The sequence below is a fragment of the Gracilinanus agilis genome, chromosome 1 (genome assembly GCF_016433145.1).
Source record: "Gracilinanus agilis isolate LMUSP501 chromosome 1, AgileGrace, whole genome shotgun sequence".
In the NCBI taxonomy this organism is placed as follows: Eukaryota; Metazoa; Chordata; class Mammalia; order Didelphimorphia; family Didelphidae; genus Gracilinanus; species Gracilinanus agilis.
Window position 1 is genome coordinate 551,661,350 of NC_058130.1, and position 20,930 is coordinate 551,682,279.

At 36.3% G+C, this 20,930-nt stretch overlaps 1 protein-coding gene across 1 annotated transcript in view; it reads right to left on the reverse strand.

Annotated features, from left to right (window-relative positions):
• Positions 1-20,930, reverse strand: part of L3MBTL4 (L3MBTL histone methyl-lysine binding protein 4) — a 435,253-nt gene that overhangs the window by 248,919 nt on the left and 165,404 nt on the right. Inside the window, 1 exon segment of the mRNA XM_044666781.1 lies at positions 848-950. Within this exon segment, the coding sequence (XP_044522716.1) occupies positions 848-950 (103 nt within the window).

Consider the following 20,930-nt stretch of genomic DNA (forward strand, 5'->3'; position numbering starts at 1 on the left):
GCTTTCCTTTAAATCTCTTGTTTACCAATGTAAAAAAATGGGGCCAGGTTTATTATGAAATACATAGTGATAATTTCCCTTAGGATAAGGACCTGACGATTTATTTAAGCAACCTTTCTCCTATTTTAGGCATTTGTATCAAACTTCTATGTAAGTTAATCAACTTCCTATCTATGAGCCTGAGATTTAAAATAGTATGTCTGATTCACCTGTGTGAGTAACATGACAGTTCCTTTCCCAATTTAAAGAATTCCCAGGAGTGGGAAGAAAAAAGGGGATCAGGATTTGTTCATTTATTTGCATATTCATTTCTATGTTTTAGTGTTCTGGAACACTGAGAGTAGAAATATTTTTATGATTGATTCTTTTCCAGTAATTCTCCCACTACCATCCACATACCTGAGGGACAGAAATAGAAACAGACATAAGGGGTACAGAGGGCAATAAGGCTTTGCAGATGCTCCTGCAGGCAGGAGTATGTGAAGGGAGAGCGGCCAGTAAGCACAAGGCCTTTAAGGAAACAGTTAAAGGGAAGAGAGCTATGTGGAGTACTAGAAAGAATAAAGGCCTGAGTTAAAAAATCTGGGGAAGGAAAGAATTCTAGGAGGCTAAGGGAAGCAAGGAGGAGAAAGAGAAGGAAGGACATGTGTATAAAATGGGATTAGAAGCACAAAGCTTCCTGTGAGTACTCAGGGATTTCTCTGAGAGTGAAAGGTTTTGATGAGAAAGAGGGAGATCAAATGCCTGAGGCCTCACTGGCTTCAGGTCACCAAAAGTTGGTGGTAGTTGGCATAAAAGACTTAATCTTTAACTGAATTTAATCAAAATTATTTTTTAAAAAAGGTACCTGTGATGTCCCATATAGCTTGGACCCCTGATGTGGCCCACACCTCGGCATCCTGGAGTGGGACAAACAGCTTGGCCTGGAATGGTTTTCTCATCTCTTTCTCCTTTGAAAAATAAAAATATATAAATGCATATTAAAAAAGAAAAAAACTCTGAGTAAAGAACTAGGAAAGTCTAAAAGAGGCAAAGGACATCAAGAGTTCAGATTTTGTCTTCTGTAAAATGTGGTTCGCCAAGATCACCTCAGAAAACTCTTATTTAAGGGCCAATTTGCATGTTATGGTACAGAATGATTGGGACAGGTCAGGTCTCTGCCCTTAAGGGTTATATAATCTAAAAGACAGGGCACACAAGAATGGAGTTGGAGAACATGCCAGTAATTGAATGAAAAGCATTAACATAAATTCATCCCTCACAAAGAAGCCCAAATCACCTTTCTAAGTCACAGAGAAGGTCACAGTCATTGCCTTACTCAGGAAGGTTTGGTGGCTCTCCAGTGGCCTACAGCAGGGCCCCCAGCCTCTGACTGCTCTGAATAGCCCCCAAGCTAAGAAGGGCGTTTATAGTTTGAAAAAAGTTTTATTGTATTTAAAAATGTAAAAACTATTCTTAGCTGACAGGCCATGGAAAAACAGGTAGAGGACTGGATTATCTGACCCCCAGACTATAGGATAAAATACAAACTTCTTCCCCTGGCATTTGAGACCTCCACAATCTGGTTCCAACCTATATCTCCAGCATTTTATACCAAATTATTCACTTTCATTCATCTGACACCCCGACAACCCTGACAATATTGAGAGGCCATCCTCTATGCCTAAATGTACTCCCTCCTCCTCCTCATAACCAGCTTTGGGAATCCTGGTCTTGCTTCAGGCTAAGGGGTCACCTTCTCTGAATAGCATTCCCTAATCCCTGTGGTTGATAACTTTTTTTTCAGGCCTCAAACATTCTTAGAGAATTGTATTTGTGTTGTTTCTTTGTTCAAATGATTCCCTTCAAGATATTTTATCTGAGTACAAGTCAGATCACATTCCCACCCCCCCCCAACCCCAATAGAATGGAAGGTTCTAAAAGACAGGGACCATTTTTTCCTTGCCTTTGTATACTTAACCAAGTAAAATACCATTATTTGGTAAGTGTTCATAACTTGGACTGAAATACATAACATAATAGGCCCACACTGTTGGCTCATGACTGCCATCTTTGCTAACTGAAAGGCTGAGACTGGTGGAGCTCTTGAGCTCAAGAGTTCTGAGCTAAGTGGAATGAGATAACAGGGTCTTACTAAATCCAGCATCAGTATGGTGAGACCTATGAGTAGGAGGGATACCAGGTTTCGTACTGAAGGAAGAACTAGCCAGGGTCAGAAATGGAGCAGATCAAGTTCCCATGCCAGTGAGTAATGTAATCCATTCAGTGAGAAGTCACTGCATGTCCAACCTAGGCAGGAGAGATTGACTTCATCTTAAATAAATGAACAAATACTCAAATATATAAATTGAATTTTAATAAGGAACAGATCAACTTTATCCCTTCCACAGACCAATCTTGTCAAGGGTGAATAAGAACAAATCAATTAACTCACTAGAGTTTGTTGTAATTGCTGTTGTTCAATCTTGTCTCACTCTTTATGACACTTTTGGGGTGTTCTTGGCAAAGTTACTAGACTGGTTTGCCATTTTGTTTTTAATTTTTGAAATAACCTTATATATTATATTAACATAATATGATACCTATGATTTATTAGAAATATGTAATAAATTATAATAAATATGTTTATCCTAGAAAAAGAAATACTAATACTAACATTATTTATGTCCAAAAATGTGTTTTTCATTCTTTATTTCTCCTTCCCTCTTATTCCTCTGACCTTTCCTAAGAAGGCAGGTAATAGTGTGTGTGTATATACATATATACATATATATGTATATATGTATATATGTATATACACACACACACATATTCATGTCGTAAAAAAAGGCATATATTGGTAGCACTAGAGAAAAATTCATTGAGGAAATAAGGTGAAGAATGATATGTTACTATCTTCATTTGTACATGTCAGTTCCTTCTACAGCAATAGATATCCTTTATCATTTGTGGGTCCCTTGGAGTTCTCCTGGATCTTTTGCCCTGTTGATAAGTTAAGTCATTCGCAATTGATCATCATACATTATTATTATTGTTATGTATATTTTCTTAGCCATTTAATTCTCCAGTGGATCAAGGTGAGCAGAGGTTGTGACTTGCCAGGGTCATAAAAAATTAATGATCATCAGAGGCCAGATTTGACCTCAGGTCCCTCCTGATTCCAGACCATTTGCTCTATTCACTGAGCCACCTACCTGCCAAGGGAATAGTGATTATAAAATAGTGTTAGCTAGGTAATACAAAAGACAGAGTATTGGGTGTGTAATGAAGAAGACCTGAGTTCAAATTTGGATGCAGACACTGCCTAGCTATATGATCCTGGGAAAATCACTTTCATCTTCATTAACCTCAGTTTCCTCAACTGTAAAACTGAAAATACATCTATCTACCAGGGTTGTTGTCAGATTCAAACGAGATAATATTGGTAAACTGCTTAGAATAGTGCCTGGCACAGAGTAGGCATAATAAACATACTTATTCCTTTCCCCCAACCCAAATATTAAATAATTTCTAAAAGCAGGGGTGCAAACAAGATAATGAGTCCATGCTCTCCAGGAATGAGGGAAGCAGCATGTGCAATGTCCCAGAAGAAGGAAATGGAATCTCACAAGGAGACAACAGTCCAGTTGGTTTGGAATGGGGAAAGCTGTGAAAGGGAGTCCTGTGCCATGTCAAAACATAAGTAAGAGGCATACTGGGAAGGGTTCTGAGAACTAAAAAGAGTTTATATTTTAACCTAGAAGAACTTGGGAACTAATGAAGCTTCTTAATTAGGAAGTGATATTATTAGGCTGTGCTCCAGAAACATCCATTTGGCAGCAGTGGAGAAGACATATCAGTGACTGGATTGAAGGAGACTCATTGAGTGCCTCCTGCAATAATCTAGACAAAAGATGGGGAGGCTCAGGTCAGGAGATGGTTGTACAAATGGAAAGAAGAGAGCTTAATTGAGTCTGTTGTCAGGCTTTCCTTCTTTTTTTATTTTTTTTAAACTTTTATCTTCCATCTTGGAGTCAATACTATGTACTGGCTCCAAGGAAGAAGAGTGGTAAGGGTCTAGGCAATGGGGATCAAGTGACTTGCTCAGGGTCACACAGCTAGGAAGTGCCTGAGGCCAGATTTGAACCTAGGACCTCCAGTCTCTAGGCCTGGCTCTAAATCCACTGAGCCATCCAGCTGTCCCCCAGGCTTTCTTGAAACTTGTTCTTCCTAGGACCAATCTGTACACACACACACAAATAATAATTATAATACATAATTATTATTTTTATGCATATATATATACATATATATGGAGAGAGAGAGAGAGAGAGAGAGAGAGAGAGAGAGAGAGAGAGAGAGCGAGAGAGCGCACAAGCACAGGATTTGTTGTTGGGGCAAAGAACCAGAAATTGAGGGGATGCCTGTCATTTGGGAAATGGCTGAACAAGCTATGGTATATGATTGTGACAGAATATTACTATGGTATAAAAATGATGAAAGGAATGGTTTCACAATTACCTGGGAAGAGTTATATGAACTTGATACAAAGTGAAGTGAGCAGAATCAAGAGAACATTAGACACAGAAACCGCAATACTGTAATGATGATTAAATATGAATACCTCAGAGGCTCTAATCAAGACAGTGATCCAAGACTATTCCAAAGTACTCAGGATAAAAAAATGCGATCCACCTCCAGAGAGAGAACTAATGAACTCTTCAGTGCAGATTAAAGTACAATTTATTCCTTTTTGCTTGTTTTTAAACAAGAATAATATGGAAATGTTTTTTCATTATTTTACAGGGATAACTGATAACATTATCTGCTTTCTCAATGGGTGAAGAAAGGGAGAGAATCTGGAACTTACAACTTTTTAAAAGTAATGTCAAACGCAAATTAATAAATAACAAATTTGATAGAGAAAATCTTGTTTCTTCTTTCTTTTTCTTTTCTTCCATATTTGCTGTTTTATGAAGAGATTTTTGTTGTGGTAGTCCAGGTTTTTTTTTTTTTTTCCCAGTCATGTCTGATTCATCAAGATTCCATTTGGGGATTTCACAGCAAAGATACTGGAAAGGTTTGCCATTTCCTCCTCCATTTCATTTTACAGATGAAGAAACTGAGGCAAATAGGGTTAAATGACTCCTTAGGGTCACACAGCTAGTAATAGTCTGAAATCAGATTAAAATTCAGGAAGATGAGTCTTTCTGACTCCAGTCCCAGTGCTCTCTCTGTTGCACCACATATCTGCCCAATAACGAGAGGATATTCCTTGTAATCACCTGTCTTTCTTGTATGGTTTAACAAATAAGTTTATATTCTAAATTGGTGTTGTCTTTGGTTGCTTGCCCTCTACAACTGGCAAGGAATTCAAGCATTTGCTGGATGAGACAATATTTAGGGTTTTTTTGAGGCAACCTTTTTCCCTGGCCAAAAGGGCCATCTCATGCTTTCCCATCTTCACCATCAGACTGCTCCTCAGATCATTCCCACTTTCTCTAACATCATTCAGCTTTCCTTATCTATTGGCTTCCTTCTTTGCTTCCTATAAACACATATATGTCTCTCTGATCCTAAAACTATCCCTCACTAGATCCTAACATCCTGGCTGGCCACTATCCTGTGTCTTTTCCTCCCCTTGGTTGCTAAACAACCAAGTAGTAGTCAACACCATGCTTCTGCTTCCTCTCCTTTCCCTTTCTGAACCTTCCTGTAGTTTTCCTCCTGACTTCATTTAATGCTCCCTCAAAAGTTACCAATAATCTCAGTCTCTAGATCTAATGGTCTTTTCTCAGCCCCAATCCTCCTGGACCTTGCTACAGCATCTGACACTGCCAATGGCCTCCTCTTGGTCAGTGTCTCCTCTGAAGACTTTGGTGACACTACTCTCCCCTGGTTCTCTTCTACCCAAACACTTCTCGATTTGCTTTTACTGACTCCATATCCATGTCACGTACTGAAATGAGATATTGCACCAGGCTCTGTTGGGCCTCTACACTATCTCATTTGGTGAACTCATTAGCTTTCATGGGATCAATAATCATGCCTTTACTAATGATTCTCAGTTCTATTATATCTAGCCTATCTTTTCCTTGAAGTAGTCATAAATTACCACCTACCTTTTGTGCATCTCAAACTCAACTTGTTAAAAGCAGAATTCATTATTTTTCCCCCTAAACCATTCCATTTTCCCAACTTCCCTATTACTATACTATCAAGGGAACAACATCATCCCAGCTAACAACCTCAATGTCAGATGTGATTCCTCACCCTTACCTATCCAATCTGCCCAAATCTTGTTGTTTCTAACCTCCCAACATCTCTCTTTCCATTTACACAGCCACTACCCACCCTTCATCACCTCAGGCCTTTATCACCCCTTGCTGGGACTACTAAAATAGGCACCTAATTTCTTTCCTGCTGCAAGTCTTTCCTTTTTACTCTATTCCAATGCATCTTCCACTCAACAGAGAATTTCCTATATCACAGATCTAACCACGTTCCCAGCTATTCAATAAATGACACTGGCTTCCTATTATGTTCTGGATCCCATACAGAGATATAGAGAGAGTCCTCTCTGGTAATGTGAAGGAGTTTAAAGAATTTCCTGGCCTCTGTGCACCCTAGAATCCAACCAAAAGGACATACTTCTACTTCCTCATACATAGCAACCTATGTTCAGTCTTTGTGCCTCTGCACTTGCTGTCCCACATACCCAAGTGGTTTTTTCTACTCAATTCTGCCAAGAAGTTTCCATATATTCATGCTTTTGTAGGGGGACTTTCTCAGTCCTGTCCTTGCCCTTAGCTGCTAATATCTTCACCACAGAGGTTACCTTTCATCTACTCTCTGTATATCTTGTATATACATACTCATGTATCTACTGTTCATCCTGTTGGAATATGAGCTATCTGAAGATAGGGACGTGGGTCATTTTTTAACTTTGCCCTTGCATGGGTTTCCCATTGGCAACACTGTGCTAGGAACACAATGAACATTTCATAAATACCTGTAGATAGTGTGTCATTCTTGCAAATATTTTTCTTCAGTCATAAAATATGAATTGAGTAATATTTCATTGAAAAGAATACTAATAATACATAAAAAAGCCACAAAATCAAAAGAAAAAATATTCAAAGTAAATAAATCGAAAAGGACCTCAAAAGCAGAGGATGTCTATTTTAGTAGCACACATCTATATATTACACATTTTAAATGAATTGGAGTTCATTGTTTTGCACATATTTTTAGGGCATTTGTTTTATTCAAATATTTTTTTGCTTTTAGTGGTTACTAAGTATATTTATTATATTACTATATAATATAATGATATTATTTCTTATACATAATAATAGTTATATATTATACTGTAAGCAATAATAATTTTAAAATTGATAATTTTAAATTAAACTTAAATAAGTAAATGAAGTTGTCTTTGAGAATATAAAACTAACTGTATGTACCAACTCCTTTAATGTCATTCAAAATGAGCCACTAATAGCTGTAACACCTCTGTTTTTTTATGGTTTTATGTAGAGTGAGGTCAAGATTGATACAAGTTATTTCCCCCATGATTATAATCACCCATTGAGAGCAACTAAATAGTGCAATATATAGCCAGTGAAAGGAAGACTCTTCCTAAGTTCAAATCTGGCCTAAGATACTTACTAGTTGCATGAATCTGGCCAAGTTACTTAACTTATTTGTCTCAGTTTTTTCATCTGTCAAATGAACTGGAGAAAGAAATGGCAAACCACTCCATTATCACACCCAAGAAAAACCCAAATGGGGCAGGGGCAGCTGGGTAGCTCAGTGGATTGAGAGCCAGGCCTAGAGACGGGAGGTCCTAGGTTCAAATCTGGCCTCAGACACTTCCCAGCTGTGACCTTGGGCAAGTCACTTGACCCCCATTGCCAACCCTTACCACTCTTCCACCAAGGAACTAATACACAGAAGTTAAGGGTTTAAAAATATAAAAAAAAGAAAAGAAAAGAAAAGAAAAACCCAAATGGGGTCACAGAAAGTCGAACATGACTTTAAAACAACTGAGAAACAACATTTAAGTAAATATTTATAAATTACCAAAAATTTGTGTGATTCTTAGCATGCTCTGTACTCTTAATCTACCACCAATACTAGAAATGGAAGAAAACTCCAGAGGATTGATCAACATTTTGCATTGTTCTTTCTTTGATGGCTTGTCATAGCAGGAGAATTTGTCACCAAGTAATCAGACTATGGGTGATGAGGTTCTGCATGCCTAGCTAGAGTGGTAATCAAAAACACAGCCTGCTTCTCAGATTCCATTCAAAGCCACTGAACCCAATGCCTTTTCCTAAGTAATATCTTTCTGTTGAGTGTACCATGAACTTCCTAGTTACAAGCAATAAACCTCCTCCATTCCATACTCTTCCTCAAGCTACAGCTCTAATTGACCACAAATGGCTATCAATTCTTCCTTTCTCTCCAGCACAGAGAAGTCATTCCAGTTCAAGCATTCATCAGCACTATTCTGAACCTGTAAATAACCTCCTCATTGTCTTCCTTATCTCTGGGTATATCTCCACTATAATCTTTCCTACCTACAGCTGATAAATTTATTTATATTCATGCAGGGCAAGCCTGAACATCCTACTTTCCTTCAGAAACTGATGAGGCTCTCTATTTCCTCTAGGTCATATGGGGTCTTAACTTGGGGTCTGTGAACTTCATTTTAAAATGACTGTTCATAACTGTATTTCAACCAATTATGTTTCTTTTATAAGCTCATAGATTTTAAATTTATGCATATAAAAATATTATTCTGGGAATGGGTCCATTGGCTTCACCAGACTGCCAAATGATTCTGCAACCCCAAAATGGTTAATGATCACTACTCTAGATAAAACACAAATTTTGCTCCATTTGGCATTTAAAGTACTTCACAATATGGATTCAGGCTGTCTCTCTCATGTGGTCTTACCTAATTGCTAGTGCCTACATAAGACAATTCATCTTATTCCCTATGCTTTTTTTTTTCAAACCTGGAATGCACTCCACCTTTATGTCTGCCTCCTAAAATTCCTAGTTAGCTGTTTGCTTTGAAGTGCAGCTCAAATATTACCTTTTTTCCCCCCTTAAATCTTTACTTTATGCCCTAGTAACAATTCTAAGACAGAAAGGCAAAGGCTAGGCAAACAGGGTTAAGTGACTTGCCCAGGGTCACACAGCTAGGAAAGATCTCACGTCAAATTTGAACCCAGGTCCTCTGACTGCTTTTTTTTTTTTTTTGGTTTGTTTCTTTAGTGCCTAGAACTGGCAGTTGATAGGTGTTTAGTTAGCACTTGCTGAATTGCACTTCCAGCATGGCAGAACCTGCTACAACAGAAGCTGAGCCAGGATAGACTTCTAGAACCCAGAGTATTCTCCACACCATAGGAAGGCTTTGGACTATGATTTTGTAAATAGTAGGATATCAGCTGAAAAAAATTCTCTGCAGGGAAGTTATTGTAGAATTGCATACATCTCATTTTATTCCTTTTCATGATGAAATTTTCTTCTTTATAGTGTTTTTCATTCATTTTTCTTATTTGAATTTTTTTAACTTTCTTGAAGAATACACCAGGAAAAACTCTCATACATAAACCTAACTTGTGCAAGGGAAAACATTTTTGACCAAAAGACCAGGGTTGAACCCTGGCTTTTTCATTTGCTAGCTTTATGACCTAAAGTACATCTATTAATCTCTTTAGACTTCTATTTCTTCCTTGGTAAAGTGAAGGAGATGGACAAATGGTCATTGTAGTTCTGAATCCTGGGAATATATCTATGAAATGCTTACTAAAGCATAATAGAATTTTCCATCAAAATTTCCTTGACAAGAATAAAGAATAAAAGGAGAGATATTCAAATTCCAAATTGTTTGAATAATGAAAAATACATAATATCAATGTAAATATTAATTCATGGCTGCAATTACAAAAGCAGGACATATGGTTCACTACCTCTCCAAACAGCTGAGTACATCAAATCAACGAGTGGACATGACAGTGTTATTTGATGTGCCCTTTTTGAGAGTAAGCAATGCTATCATGAAAAGCAGAGAAAAGCACAAAATGTACCAGACCTCCAGGTCATATGAAGATATCCTACATAATGTATGAGCATGGGAAAATCTTATAAGCCAGTATAGACTCAGTACATAGGTGATTTCTTTGTCTCCAGAAGGTGACTGAGGAAATTCTCTTCTCATCTCATTCAGAACTGACCAGAGGTGGTAACCCTGACAGCCGTAAATGGAGTTTATTATGATCTCCAGACTGGGATAGCAGCTGAGGCCATCTCTCATCTATTCCTGCCTGTTTTCTGCCTTCCTTGGAGGATGGAACACTTCCCTCTTTTGTTTTGCTCCTGGAATCATCTGGTCCAAAGCAAAATGAAAAAACTGACATTGATTGAATCAAACTAAGATGTCTTAATGGATGCGATACAAGAGGATTTCTCTGGTTAAAAATTTCAGATAAAAATTGGCCAGTGACAAGAAATAGGAGAGGGGAAAGAAGGATGATTTTAATTATGTCAAGGCTAATTTCCCACTGCAAGCAAAGTATTCAATTTGGCTTGATTCTATTAGCAAATTTTTTCTGTAGAGAAAATAATATTAGCGTTGGGTAGCTATATCAGTAGAGGTGACATTAAGCTTGCAAAGCCATTTTATCAAATAATTACACTAGCTTTGAGAGGAAAAAAATTTAAATGTACTTAAAGGTCACAGACTACAGAGCCATCTACAGACTTAGAATTATAAAATGTCAGTCCCTTATTTGTTTTTGTCCCCAGAAATGATTTATTCACCCAATTTAAAGTTTTCAAACAATTAAAACCCACCTATGTTTTGTTTTCAAGGAATCAGGCATGCTGTGGGTGTTCAGTCTTTGGGTTAGAAAATTTGTTTCCTTGGGAAATTTAGATAGATAGTAGGTTATTCAGAAAATCTAATGAAAGAGTTGCCTTTAACTATGGAGAAAACAAATAAACAACTTTCAACCCAAACTTATAGGTTAATTATAAAAATTCTCAGTTTCTCCATAAAATAGGGCTTAATAAATATCTATAGTACTGGAGTAATGAGTTTCACAAAGTTTATATAATGAAATCTAGAGGTTGTTTGACTCCAAGTGTTCCAAGTGTTGTGGAATCACATGAAAAAAGGAAAAAGAAAATTAAAAAACCTTCATAAAGTAGAAAAATCGACAGAATAATTCAAGAAACTTGTTCCCTAAAAAAACACAAATGCTCCACTTATTCAATGCTACAGGAAAGCCAATGAATTAGAAAAGTAGTGAAGCAGAAAAATGTAGTCCTAGCAATGTCTTAGGGAGTGAGAAGTGGGGGTGAAGTACCCAGAAAAATTTTAAATGATTCATTATGTAATCAATGGTAAAACAGAGAAAGAGGGACAGCAAAAGAACCAAATAAAGAGGGTAAGTGAAAATAAGCTACCAAAATTAGACAAAGAGTAAAAGGAAAACATGAAGCAAAGAGTGGATCATGCTAAAGTTGTTCCGAAAATTCTTTACAGGTTCCTAGCACAAATATTTAGTGGTGAAGCAGAAAGATGAACTCTGTTAACATAAAAGAAGTCAGGAGGAAGATAGCCTGTTGGCTAAGAGAGAGTAGAATAGCATGGAGAAGTATTTGAGAGATAGGATCTGGAATGCTTAAATCTAAAGTCTAAATGTCCTACTAAAGAGTTGTATATGAGTACAAGCTGATTCCATGATAGGGTAAACTAGGTTTGGGTGAGGCAAAGGTTTTATGACATTGTTTTATCTGTATAAAGATTGAAGGGAGAAGGCAAGAAGAAATATAGGGACATCATAATGAACATGAAATCAAGCTTGTGTAAGTTATTAATTATTGGACCTGTGAGTATTCCTTTCTACTCATTCAGATTGCAAACCAATTGAACCATCTTGTCCCGTCCAATCCACATGCATATCATTCTACTTTTCCTTAATAAATTATCTGGATGAACATGCAAGAGATTTTCATCTGGGCCTTTTAATATTTCTGGACAATTTGACATTCCAAATAAGTAACCCCAGAGTTTATTTAAGTGACCTCTTTTCTACTCAAATATGTCATCGTGTGAATATCTCATAGGACAAGGGAGCTCAGAGGCCTTCTAGACCAACTCTTCCATTTTACAGAAGAAGAAACTGAATTCCATCGAGTCTAAGTGACTCAAAAAGACACACAGGTAAACATAAATCATAGGTGGGATTTGAGCACAGATCCTTTGTCTATAGACTCGCTTCCCATTCTACTATGCTAGATGCCAATTACATCCTTCAAAAAGCAATGGAGGTAGGGGGCAGCTGGGTAGCTCAGTAGATTGAGAGCCAGGCCTAGAGACGGGAGGTCCTGGGTTCAAATCCAGCCTCAGACACTTCCCAGCTGTGTGACCCTGGGCAGGTAACTTGACCCCCATTGCCTACCCTTACCATTCTTCCACCTATAAGTCAATGCACAGAAGTTAAGGGTTTAAAATAAAAAAAGCAATGGAGGGGGCTGCTGGGTGGCTCAGTGGACTGAGAGCCAGGCCTAGAGATGGGAGGTCCTGGGTTCACTTCCTAGCTGTCACTTAAACCCCATTTTGTCTAGTCCTAACTGCTCTTCTACCTTGGAACCAATACACAATATCAATTAAAAGACAGAAGATAAAGGTTAAAAAAAAAAAAAAGTTATGGAACCAAGGGCAACTAGGTGGCCCAATGGAAAATGGATAAAATAGAATTATTATTTAATAAGAAATCACAAATGAGGAAAACAAAACTATGGGAAGATTTTATTAACTAATCAGCTAAGAAAAATTTATTAAGGATGTACTTACTATATACAAAGCACTATGCTAAATATAAAGATAAAGATGAAAGAGTGCATTTCCTGAGGAAGCATATATTCTGTGGAGGAAGCCAACCTGTACAAATATAGTGATATACAAATAAGTATAAACTGATTGATGCAGAGTGAGCCAAATAGAACTAACAGAAGAGAATAATATATTTACTGCAACAATGTAATCTTTATAAAACCAGTTCCTTATCTTATTTATTAGTTCAGTGGTCTTCTTACTTTCAATTTTATTAGTCTCCCTTAATTTTCAGGATTTCCAATTTGATGTTTACTTGGAAATTTTTAATGTGTTCTTTTTCTTGTTTTTAAAAATTCCATGTCTGAGAGAATGTCCTTTGATTGGGGAATGGCTGAAAAAATTGTGGTATCTGTTGGTGATGGAATACTATTGTGCTCAAAGGAATAAAGAACTGGAGGAATTCCATGTGAACTGGAATGACCTTCGAGAATTGATGCAGAGTGAAAGGAACAGAACCAGGAGAACATTATACACAGAGACTGATACACTGTGGTACAATTGAACATAATGGACTTCTCTACTAGCACCAATGCAAGAATCCAGAGCAAGGCTGAGGGACTTATCAGAAAGAAAACTAGCCACATTCAGAGGAAGAACTGTGGGAGGAGAAAAACAGAGGAAAAACAACTGCTTGAACACATGAGCTGATGGGGATACTATTGGGGATGAAGACACTAAACAATAGCTCTAGTCCAACTATCAATAATATGGAATTAGGTCTTAATCAATGATACATGTAAAACCCAATGGAATTGTGCATTGGCTAAGGGGGGTTAGGGGGCTTTGGGGAGAGGGAAAGAACATGAAACATGCAACTGTGGGAAAATATTCAAGATAAAAATAAAAATATTAAAAAAAATAAAAATTCCATGTCTAATTCAATGATCTGTTCTTTCTCTATTTTACTGATAAAATCATTTAAAGATATAAATTACCCGCCAAGTACAACTTTGGCAGCATTCCCTAAATTCTAGTATATCAGTATTGATGGTTTCTATGATTTGTTCTATAACCCATTTATTCTTTAGGATAAAATTATTTAGATAGCAATTAATTTTAGTCTGTCTTTCTGCTTGTTGCCCTTTGTTGAATGCAATTTTTATTTCATTATGGCCTGATAACAATGCATTTAATATTTGGTTGTGAAGTTTTTATGCACTACTGTGTGGTTAATTTTTGAGAAGATAACCTATACTACTGAGAAAAATGTATATTCCTTTTTATTCCCATTCGGTTTTCTCCAGAGGTCTAAAAATCTCAGAATTTTAGAAAGCTTAAAAACTTTCTAAAATTCTATTTACCTCAATTTCTTTTTTGTTGTTGTTGTTCAGCTTATCTACTTCTGAGAGGGGAAGGCTGAGGTCCACCACTAATAAAGTTTTACTGTCTATTTCATCATGTAACTTCTCTTTTAGAAATTTGGATGTTGTGCTATTAGGTGTGTATATATTCAGTACCGATATATTTTTTTTAAAATCAAGATGTAATTTCCTTATTTCTTTTGATTAGGTCAATATTTCCTTTTGCTTTATCTGAGATTATAATTGCTACCCTGCTTTTTTTTTTTTTTTTTTGCTTTAGTTGAATAAATTGAGTCCACTACACTTAATCCATGTGTGTCTCTCGGTTTTAAATGTATTTCTTGTAGAAAGAACAGTATGAGATCTTAGTTTTTAATTTACTTCTGACCACTGTGTCCCCCCAATTCATCCTCCTTTTTGTCTATTCTCCCCTTCTCTTATTTCTCTTTCCCTTTGACTTCCCTGTAGGGTAAGGCAGGTTTCTATAGTTGGCTGTGTCAATTTTGTCAACACTTTGAGTTAATTCTGACGAAAGCAATATTTTTGACCATTGCCTTCCATATCCTCATCTTCTTGTCCACTGTATTGACTCCTAAATGCCTCTTCATATGAGATAATTTACCCACTTCTATCTCTCCTTTTCTCTTCTCCCTATATGTTCCTCTTTCCCATCCCTTGATTTGGTTTTTGATTTTGGTTTTTTTTGGAGGTATCAAACCTTCTTATTCACTGACTCTCTTCCTCCTTTCTATGTTTACTACATCTTACTGTCATAATAAAGTTCTTAAGTTCTTTACATATATTGAATACTTTAAGTACTCTAAGTATCTCAATGATCATAGATACCTCAGGTAGCTTAATTATTGCCTTCCTAGGTAAGTGTTCAACCTTACAAAAACATTAAAGCCTTCACTTTTCTGTTTACCTTTTCGTGATTCTATTGAGCATCAAATTTGATTGCCAAATTTGATTTTCAGCTTTGTAATTTTGTTTGTTTGTTTGTTTATTAAGAATGCCAGGAAGTCCTCTGTTTCATTAATTATCACTTCCCACATCGGATTATGCTTAGTTTTGCTGGGTATGTGATTCTTGATTATAGGCCTAGATCCTTTGCTTTTCAGAATAGCATATCCCATTCTTTCTAGAAGTTTAATCTAGAAGTTGCCAGGTCTTGTGTAATCCTGACTGTGGTTCCATGATATTTAAATTGTTTTCTTCTGCTGACTTGTCAAACATTTACCTGGGGAGTTTTTAAAATTTTGTTTTAATAGCCCTGGATGTCTTATTTTAGGATCTCTTTCATGACATGATTAGTGGATTCTTTCAATTTCTATTTTCTCCTCTACCTCAAGAGAATTAGAGCAGTTTTCCCTGACTATTTCCTGTAAAAATGATGTCTAGGCTCTTTATTTGATCATAGTTTTCATGTATTCTGATGATTCTTAGATTATCTTTCTTTGATCCATTTTTCAAGTCAATTATTTTTCCAGTGAGGTATTTCAGATTTCCTTCATTCTTTTGATTCCATCTTCTTGTTCCCTAATGCCTTGTAGAGTTATTAGCGTCCATCTGCTTAATTCTAATTATTAAGAGGATATTTTCTTCCTTGAGTTTTTGTGTTTCTTTTTCTATTTGGCCAATTCTGGTCTTGAGGGGGTTGTTTTTTCAGTATTTTTTTTAAAGATTCTATTTTCATTTGGCCCATTCTGGAGTTATATTTCTTTTAGTAAATTGTCCCTATGTGGTTGAATTTTTCAATAATTTCTTTTATCATTTGATTTTTCAGATTCATTTCAAGTTTTTTTCCAAGAGTTCTTTTTGGGTCTTGACACTTTCTCACTTTCCTTCAGAAATTCACATATTTCCTTTTCTGTCATTGTTGTCTCTTCTAAGTTTATACTTTGATCTTTCCAGTCACTAAAATAACTTTCTAAGATTAGGTTTTGTCCATGTCTTTTATTCATTTTTCTAGTGATTATCTCATCCCACTCTCCTACCAATTATCTTATCTATTTATTGAGTTTCTGCTCTATTCCTGGGATAGATAGAATGCTATTCCGAGCTTGTTGTGCAGTCTTCTCTAGTGCTTAGGGTAGTCCCTGCTCTCTAGGGGTGGCCCTGTTAGCCTCTTCGGAGTAAGCTTGGGGCTATTTTGTCCAGCTGGATTACACTCCCCATACTGTGTCCTTTGCTGGGCTATTCCCCACTCTGTAGGTTTTTGCCTCAGACCACATGAAATTGGATAAAGCTGTTCCCAACTGTTCCCTTTCCTTACCCCAAGCTATGGAAGTCCATAGGGTATTGGGTTACTCCCCCATCTAATGTTCCTTTGCCTCAGGTTGTTTCAAAGTGAGTAGTGCTGCTCCCTGCTCTGCCCTTTTGTTGTCTCAGGTCACCATGAAACCACTTTGAGCTAATTCAAGTCTTCCTGGTTCCTCTGTTGCTACACTCACTGGTCTACACTTCCTTCTTACCCCAAAGAAACATGTCTCTCTGCTTTCCTCTGTTTTGAGGCACTGTATTTTCTATTTTTGTATTTGAAGAGTTTGGGCAAGCCGAATGTCCCTTATTCAGCCTCCTTTGTTTCCAGCATGTAACTCCAAGTCGAAAGTAGGTTTTAATATTTGTAAAGGACTGTACTTCCATTTTAAAAATATTAAAAGATTATAAAAATGTAAAATTAAAAGATCACTAAGTAGAAGGTGAATTTTGAGTTCTTCATACATTATGAAGGTTGGAAGCGGTCTAACTTGGACAGACTGTTGTGTACACTGTCAGATGCAGTCAGATCAGGAATTCTCTTAGTTGTTCATCTTGGTTACAGGGGATGATTCGATCTGGAAGGGACTAAGGACAAATTCCTCACTGCCCAACAAGAAATGATTGAAATTGAGACAGAAAGTATTTTTCTTTAAAGAAATTAAAAGACAACCAAAAGGATCAATCATGTATGTCCAAATCAAAACATTTTTCTTCATATCAAACCATAACTGAGATATGATATGTATAACCATAAAGAGCCAAACAACATTAGAAGAGAAGTAGGTATATCTGGGCATTTCTAACAGAAAATAATTTACAGAATTCAATCCCATAAGAAATTCATTTTTTTTCATTCCAATTATATTTTCTCCCTATGGCCTTAGCTTTAACCCCACCTCTGCACCTAATGATACTCCTATATTTAATTGCCTAGAAAGGAGTGGGCAAGAGAAGATACATTTACAATAAGTAAATTCTCCATAGTGCTAGTTATAATAGGTGGTTATGTGTGAAGGATGAAACCAGGTGCCTTCCCTCTAAGATCTGTGTACTGCTTACTCATCCCTCAGACTTTTAATTAGTCTAGATACAAGGACCAACAAAAAGAGAGAACACAGGAAACAACTCCTTCAGGGAGTTCAAAGGGTGAATGTTGCTCCAGAGGAAACTCTCTGGTAACAGATACAACAGAATAGTCCCTAGATGCCCAAATGCCAGTTCAAAAGGCAAATAACAACAGTGTCCTTTGTTTCTGAAGCAAACCAGACAAATAAAGTTCCTATGGGCATAGACTCTGTATTTTACTTCTGCATTGTGGGTGAGGGGGAGGTGGATAAAGAAGGGAAAAAAGGGGAGGGATGAAAAGAAGGAAGCAAGGGAGGAAGAGATAGATGGATGGATGGATGGATAGATGGAGGGAGGGAAGGAGGAAGGGAAGGAAGATGGTTGATAGATGGATGGAGGCAGGGAGGAAAGAAAGAAGAAATCCTGGGAAGTAAGTATTACATCACCATTTTATAGTGAAAGAAAGTGATGCTTTTCTTCTGGCTATTATACAAACTATTGTGTAATTAGTCAATCAATAAACATTTAATAAATACCTACTATGTGCCAGATAGTATAGAGTGATGATAATACAAAAACAAAATGAAACAGGAAGCTTATATTCTATCACATTTAAGACTAAGTAAATAATAATATAGCTCAAGGGAAAATTACAATGTAAGCAGAAGTAGCAGAAAAGCTAGAACCAACTTTCATTCTCTGCTGGATATAAAATGTCATCAAATCTTTTTGATGAGTCGCTGTATTTTATAAAATTTCCCCAAAGCTTCAGTTACTTAACAGGAAGCAAAAGGTGAATCTGGGAAATGCTAATAGAAACAAATCCACGCAGCTGAAAATGAACAGATTTCAGGTTAGGACTAAAAGGTGATAGTCTTATTAATATTTTATCTTCAGGAAGAATGGTGGATTTTTAAAAAAATCAAAAATCAGATGATCCCTTCTATATGATGTAAAATCACCAGATTCATTTATGCAATGATTTATTGATAGCCAATGTATGGTTCCTCTGGAAAGATAGATTCTTGAAACTTATCCAATAAAGGGATTGTGCCAATTATGTCCATATAAAACTAAAGTCAGGAGGTTAATAAGTGATATTTTAAAATAAATCACCAAATCATCACAAACCTCAGAGCTAAAGAGGCCTCTACGATCCTCTCATTCAATTTGTACATCCACAGGATCCTCCTTTTCAAAATAAATGCTCTACATGAAGATATCAACTGAGAAGGAAACCACTATCATAGGAGTTGCCTCATCTACTATTGGACAATTCTAAAAATAAGAAAATAACCCTATTATATTAAACACAAGTCTTTCTCCCTGCGACCTCCATTCACTGCACCTACATCTGTGCTCTGGTGACAAAGATAATGAATGAATGAATGAATGAGAATTTATTAAGCAATCATTAAGTGTCAAGCACTGTGGTAATAAGAATTAATAGTAGATATATATATATATATAATTATTATTATTATTATTATACAGGATGTCCCAAAAGTCTTAATGCAAGTTCAAGCCATAATAATTATTATAATTCTTGAACTATAGCTATAATATTCTTATACTATTATACATAAAACAGCTATTAGTAATAATGACTATAATAACTATTATAAATAGTAGCTATTAGTACCTAATGTCATTCTTAAGTCATGTCTGACTCTGTGACCCTATTTTGATCCTTGCAAAGAAACTGTAGTAGTTTGCCATTTCCTTCTATAGCTCATTTTACATACAAGGAAACTAAGGCAAATAAGGAAAGTGACTTGCACAGGGTCACAAAGTTAGTAAATGTCTAAGGCCAGATTTAAACTCCAGAAGATCAGTCTCCTGACTCCAGGGCAGGTTCTCTATCTAGTCTTCCACTTCGCTGCCCTACCTTCTTATAATATCTATTAAAATTTAAAATTGCACTGAGACTTTTGAGACACCTTAAATTAGATCTATATTATGACTATAATTATTACTAGATTATTATTATACTATTATTATACTTATATTAAGATACATATATGTATTAAAACTAATAATTTTGATAATAGAGCAAAAATCTAATCCCTCTCCCATTTAAAGTTTCTATTGTATAGATTTATTCTCATATATAAGCTGTCCTTGAAGCAAAGACACAAAAATATGGCTTCTGTCTTTCAAAGCTTGAAACCCTCAGTTCTAACTTATTAAAAGCTTCCTTCAATACCTTAATTGTATTGAATTGTATATATTGAACATAATGCATATGTATGTATGAAATTTATGTAAATGTCTAGATTGAAGCTAAGGTAAACTGAGTCACAAAGTTCTAAGGACATTCAATTAATTGGTAAGGTTAGTATTTACCAATAAAGGGGGTCTTTAGCTCTTCAGCAAGCAAAAAGACTTCAAATGAGGGAAAACAAAAGGAAGAGCATCCAAAAAGCTAGAAGGCAGCATCATAAATAAGGAAACAGTAAGATAAACTGGAAATTTGGAATGCTAGACTATTAACAAACTTTCTTTCTATCTTGTTGCTGTGAAAAGTTTAGAAGTGTCCACCAGCATGAGTAGTTGATTTCATAGCAATAATAGATCAGATTTTCTTTTTTTCAAAACCTTTGCCTTTTGTCTTAGAATCAATACTGTTATCAATTCTTTTTTTTTTTTGTATTTTTTTTTTAACCCTTGTACTTCGGTGTATTGTCTCATAGGTGGAAGAGTGGTAAGGGTGGGCAACGGGGGTCAAGTGACTTGCCCAGGGTTACACAGCTGGGAAGTGGCTGAGGCCGGGTTTGAACCTAGGACCTCCTGTCTCTAGGCCTGACTCTCACTCCACTGAGCTACCCAGCTGCCCCCACTGTTATCAATTCTAAGGCAGAAGAGTGGCAAGAGCTAGGTTAACAGGGTAAAACGATTTGCCTAGGGTCACATAGCTAGGAAGTGTCTGAGGCAAGATCTGAAAACAGAACTCCCATCTCTAAGCCTGGCTCTCTCTCCACTAAGCCACCTGAGATTTTTTATAAAGATCGCTGGTGTTGTAGAGATAAAAGACCAGACTCCCTGGCATCCACCTGTATCCTTCAAGGATAACAGATTTTCCTGACACAAGAATAGAATAATGATTAGGAAGAAAACTGAACTTTTAAACTTAATTAACTCAGAGAGAAAAACTAAACTTCTGAACTAAATTCAAAGACAAAGAAACATGACTTAAGCAATATGCAAAATGTTGTCACTGATACAGAATAGAATCTATTGCAAAATAGTCAATTTTAGTTTCTCAATTCCCCCACTGGTAACAGCAAGTAATACCAATAAATTGAATGTGCTTTGAACTTTGGGCCTCAGTTTACCTTAATTTCAACTGAGATCATATCAAGTTAATTTACTAATTATCATTACCATTAGCAATTAGTATTGTT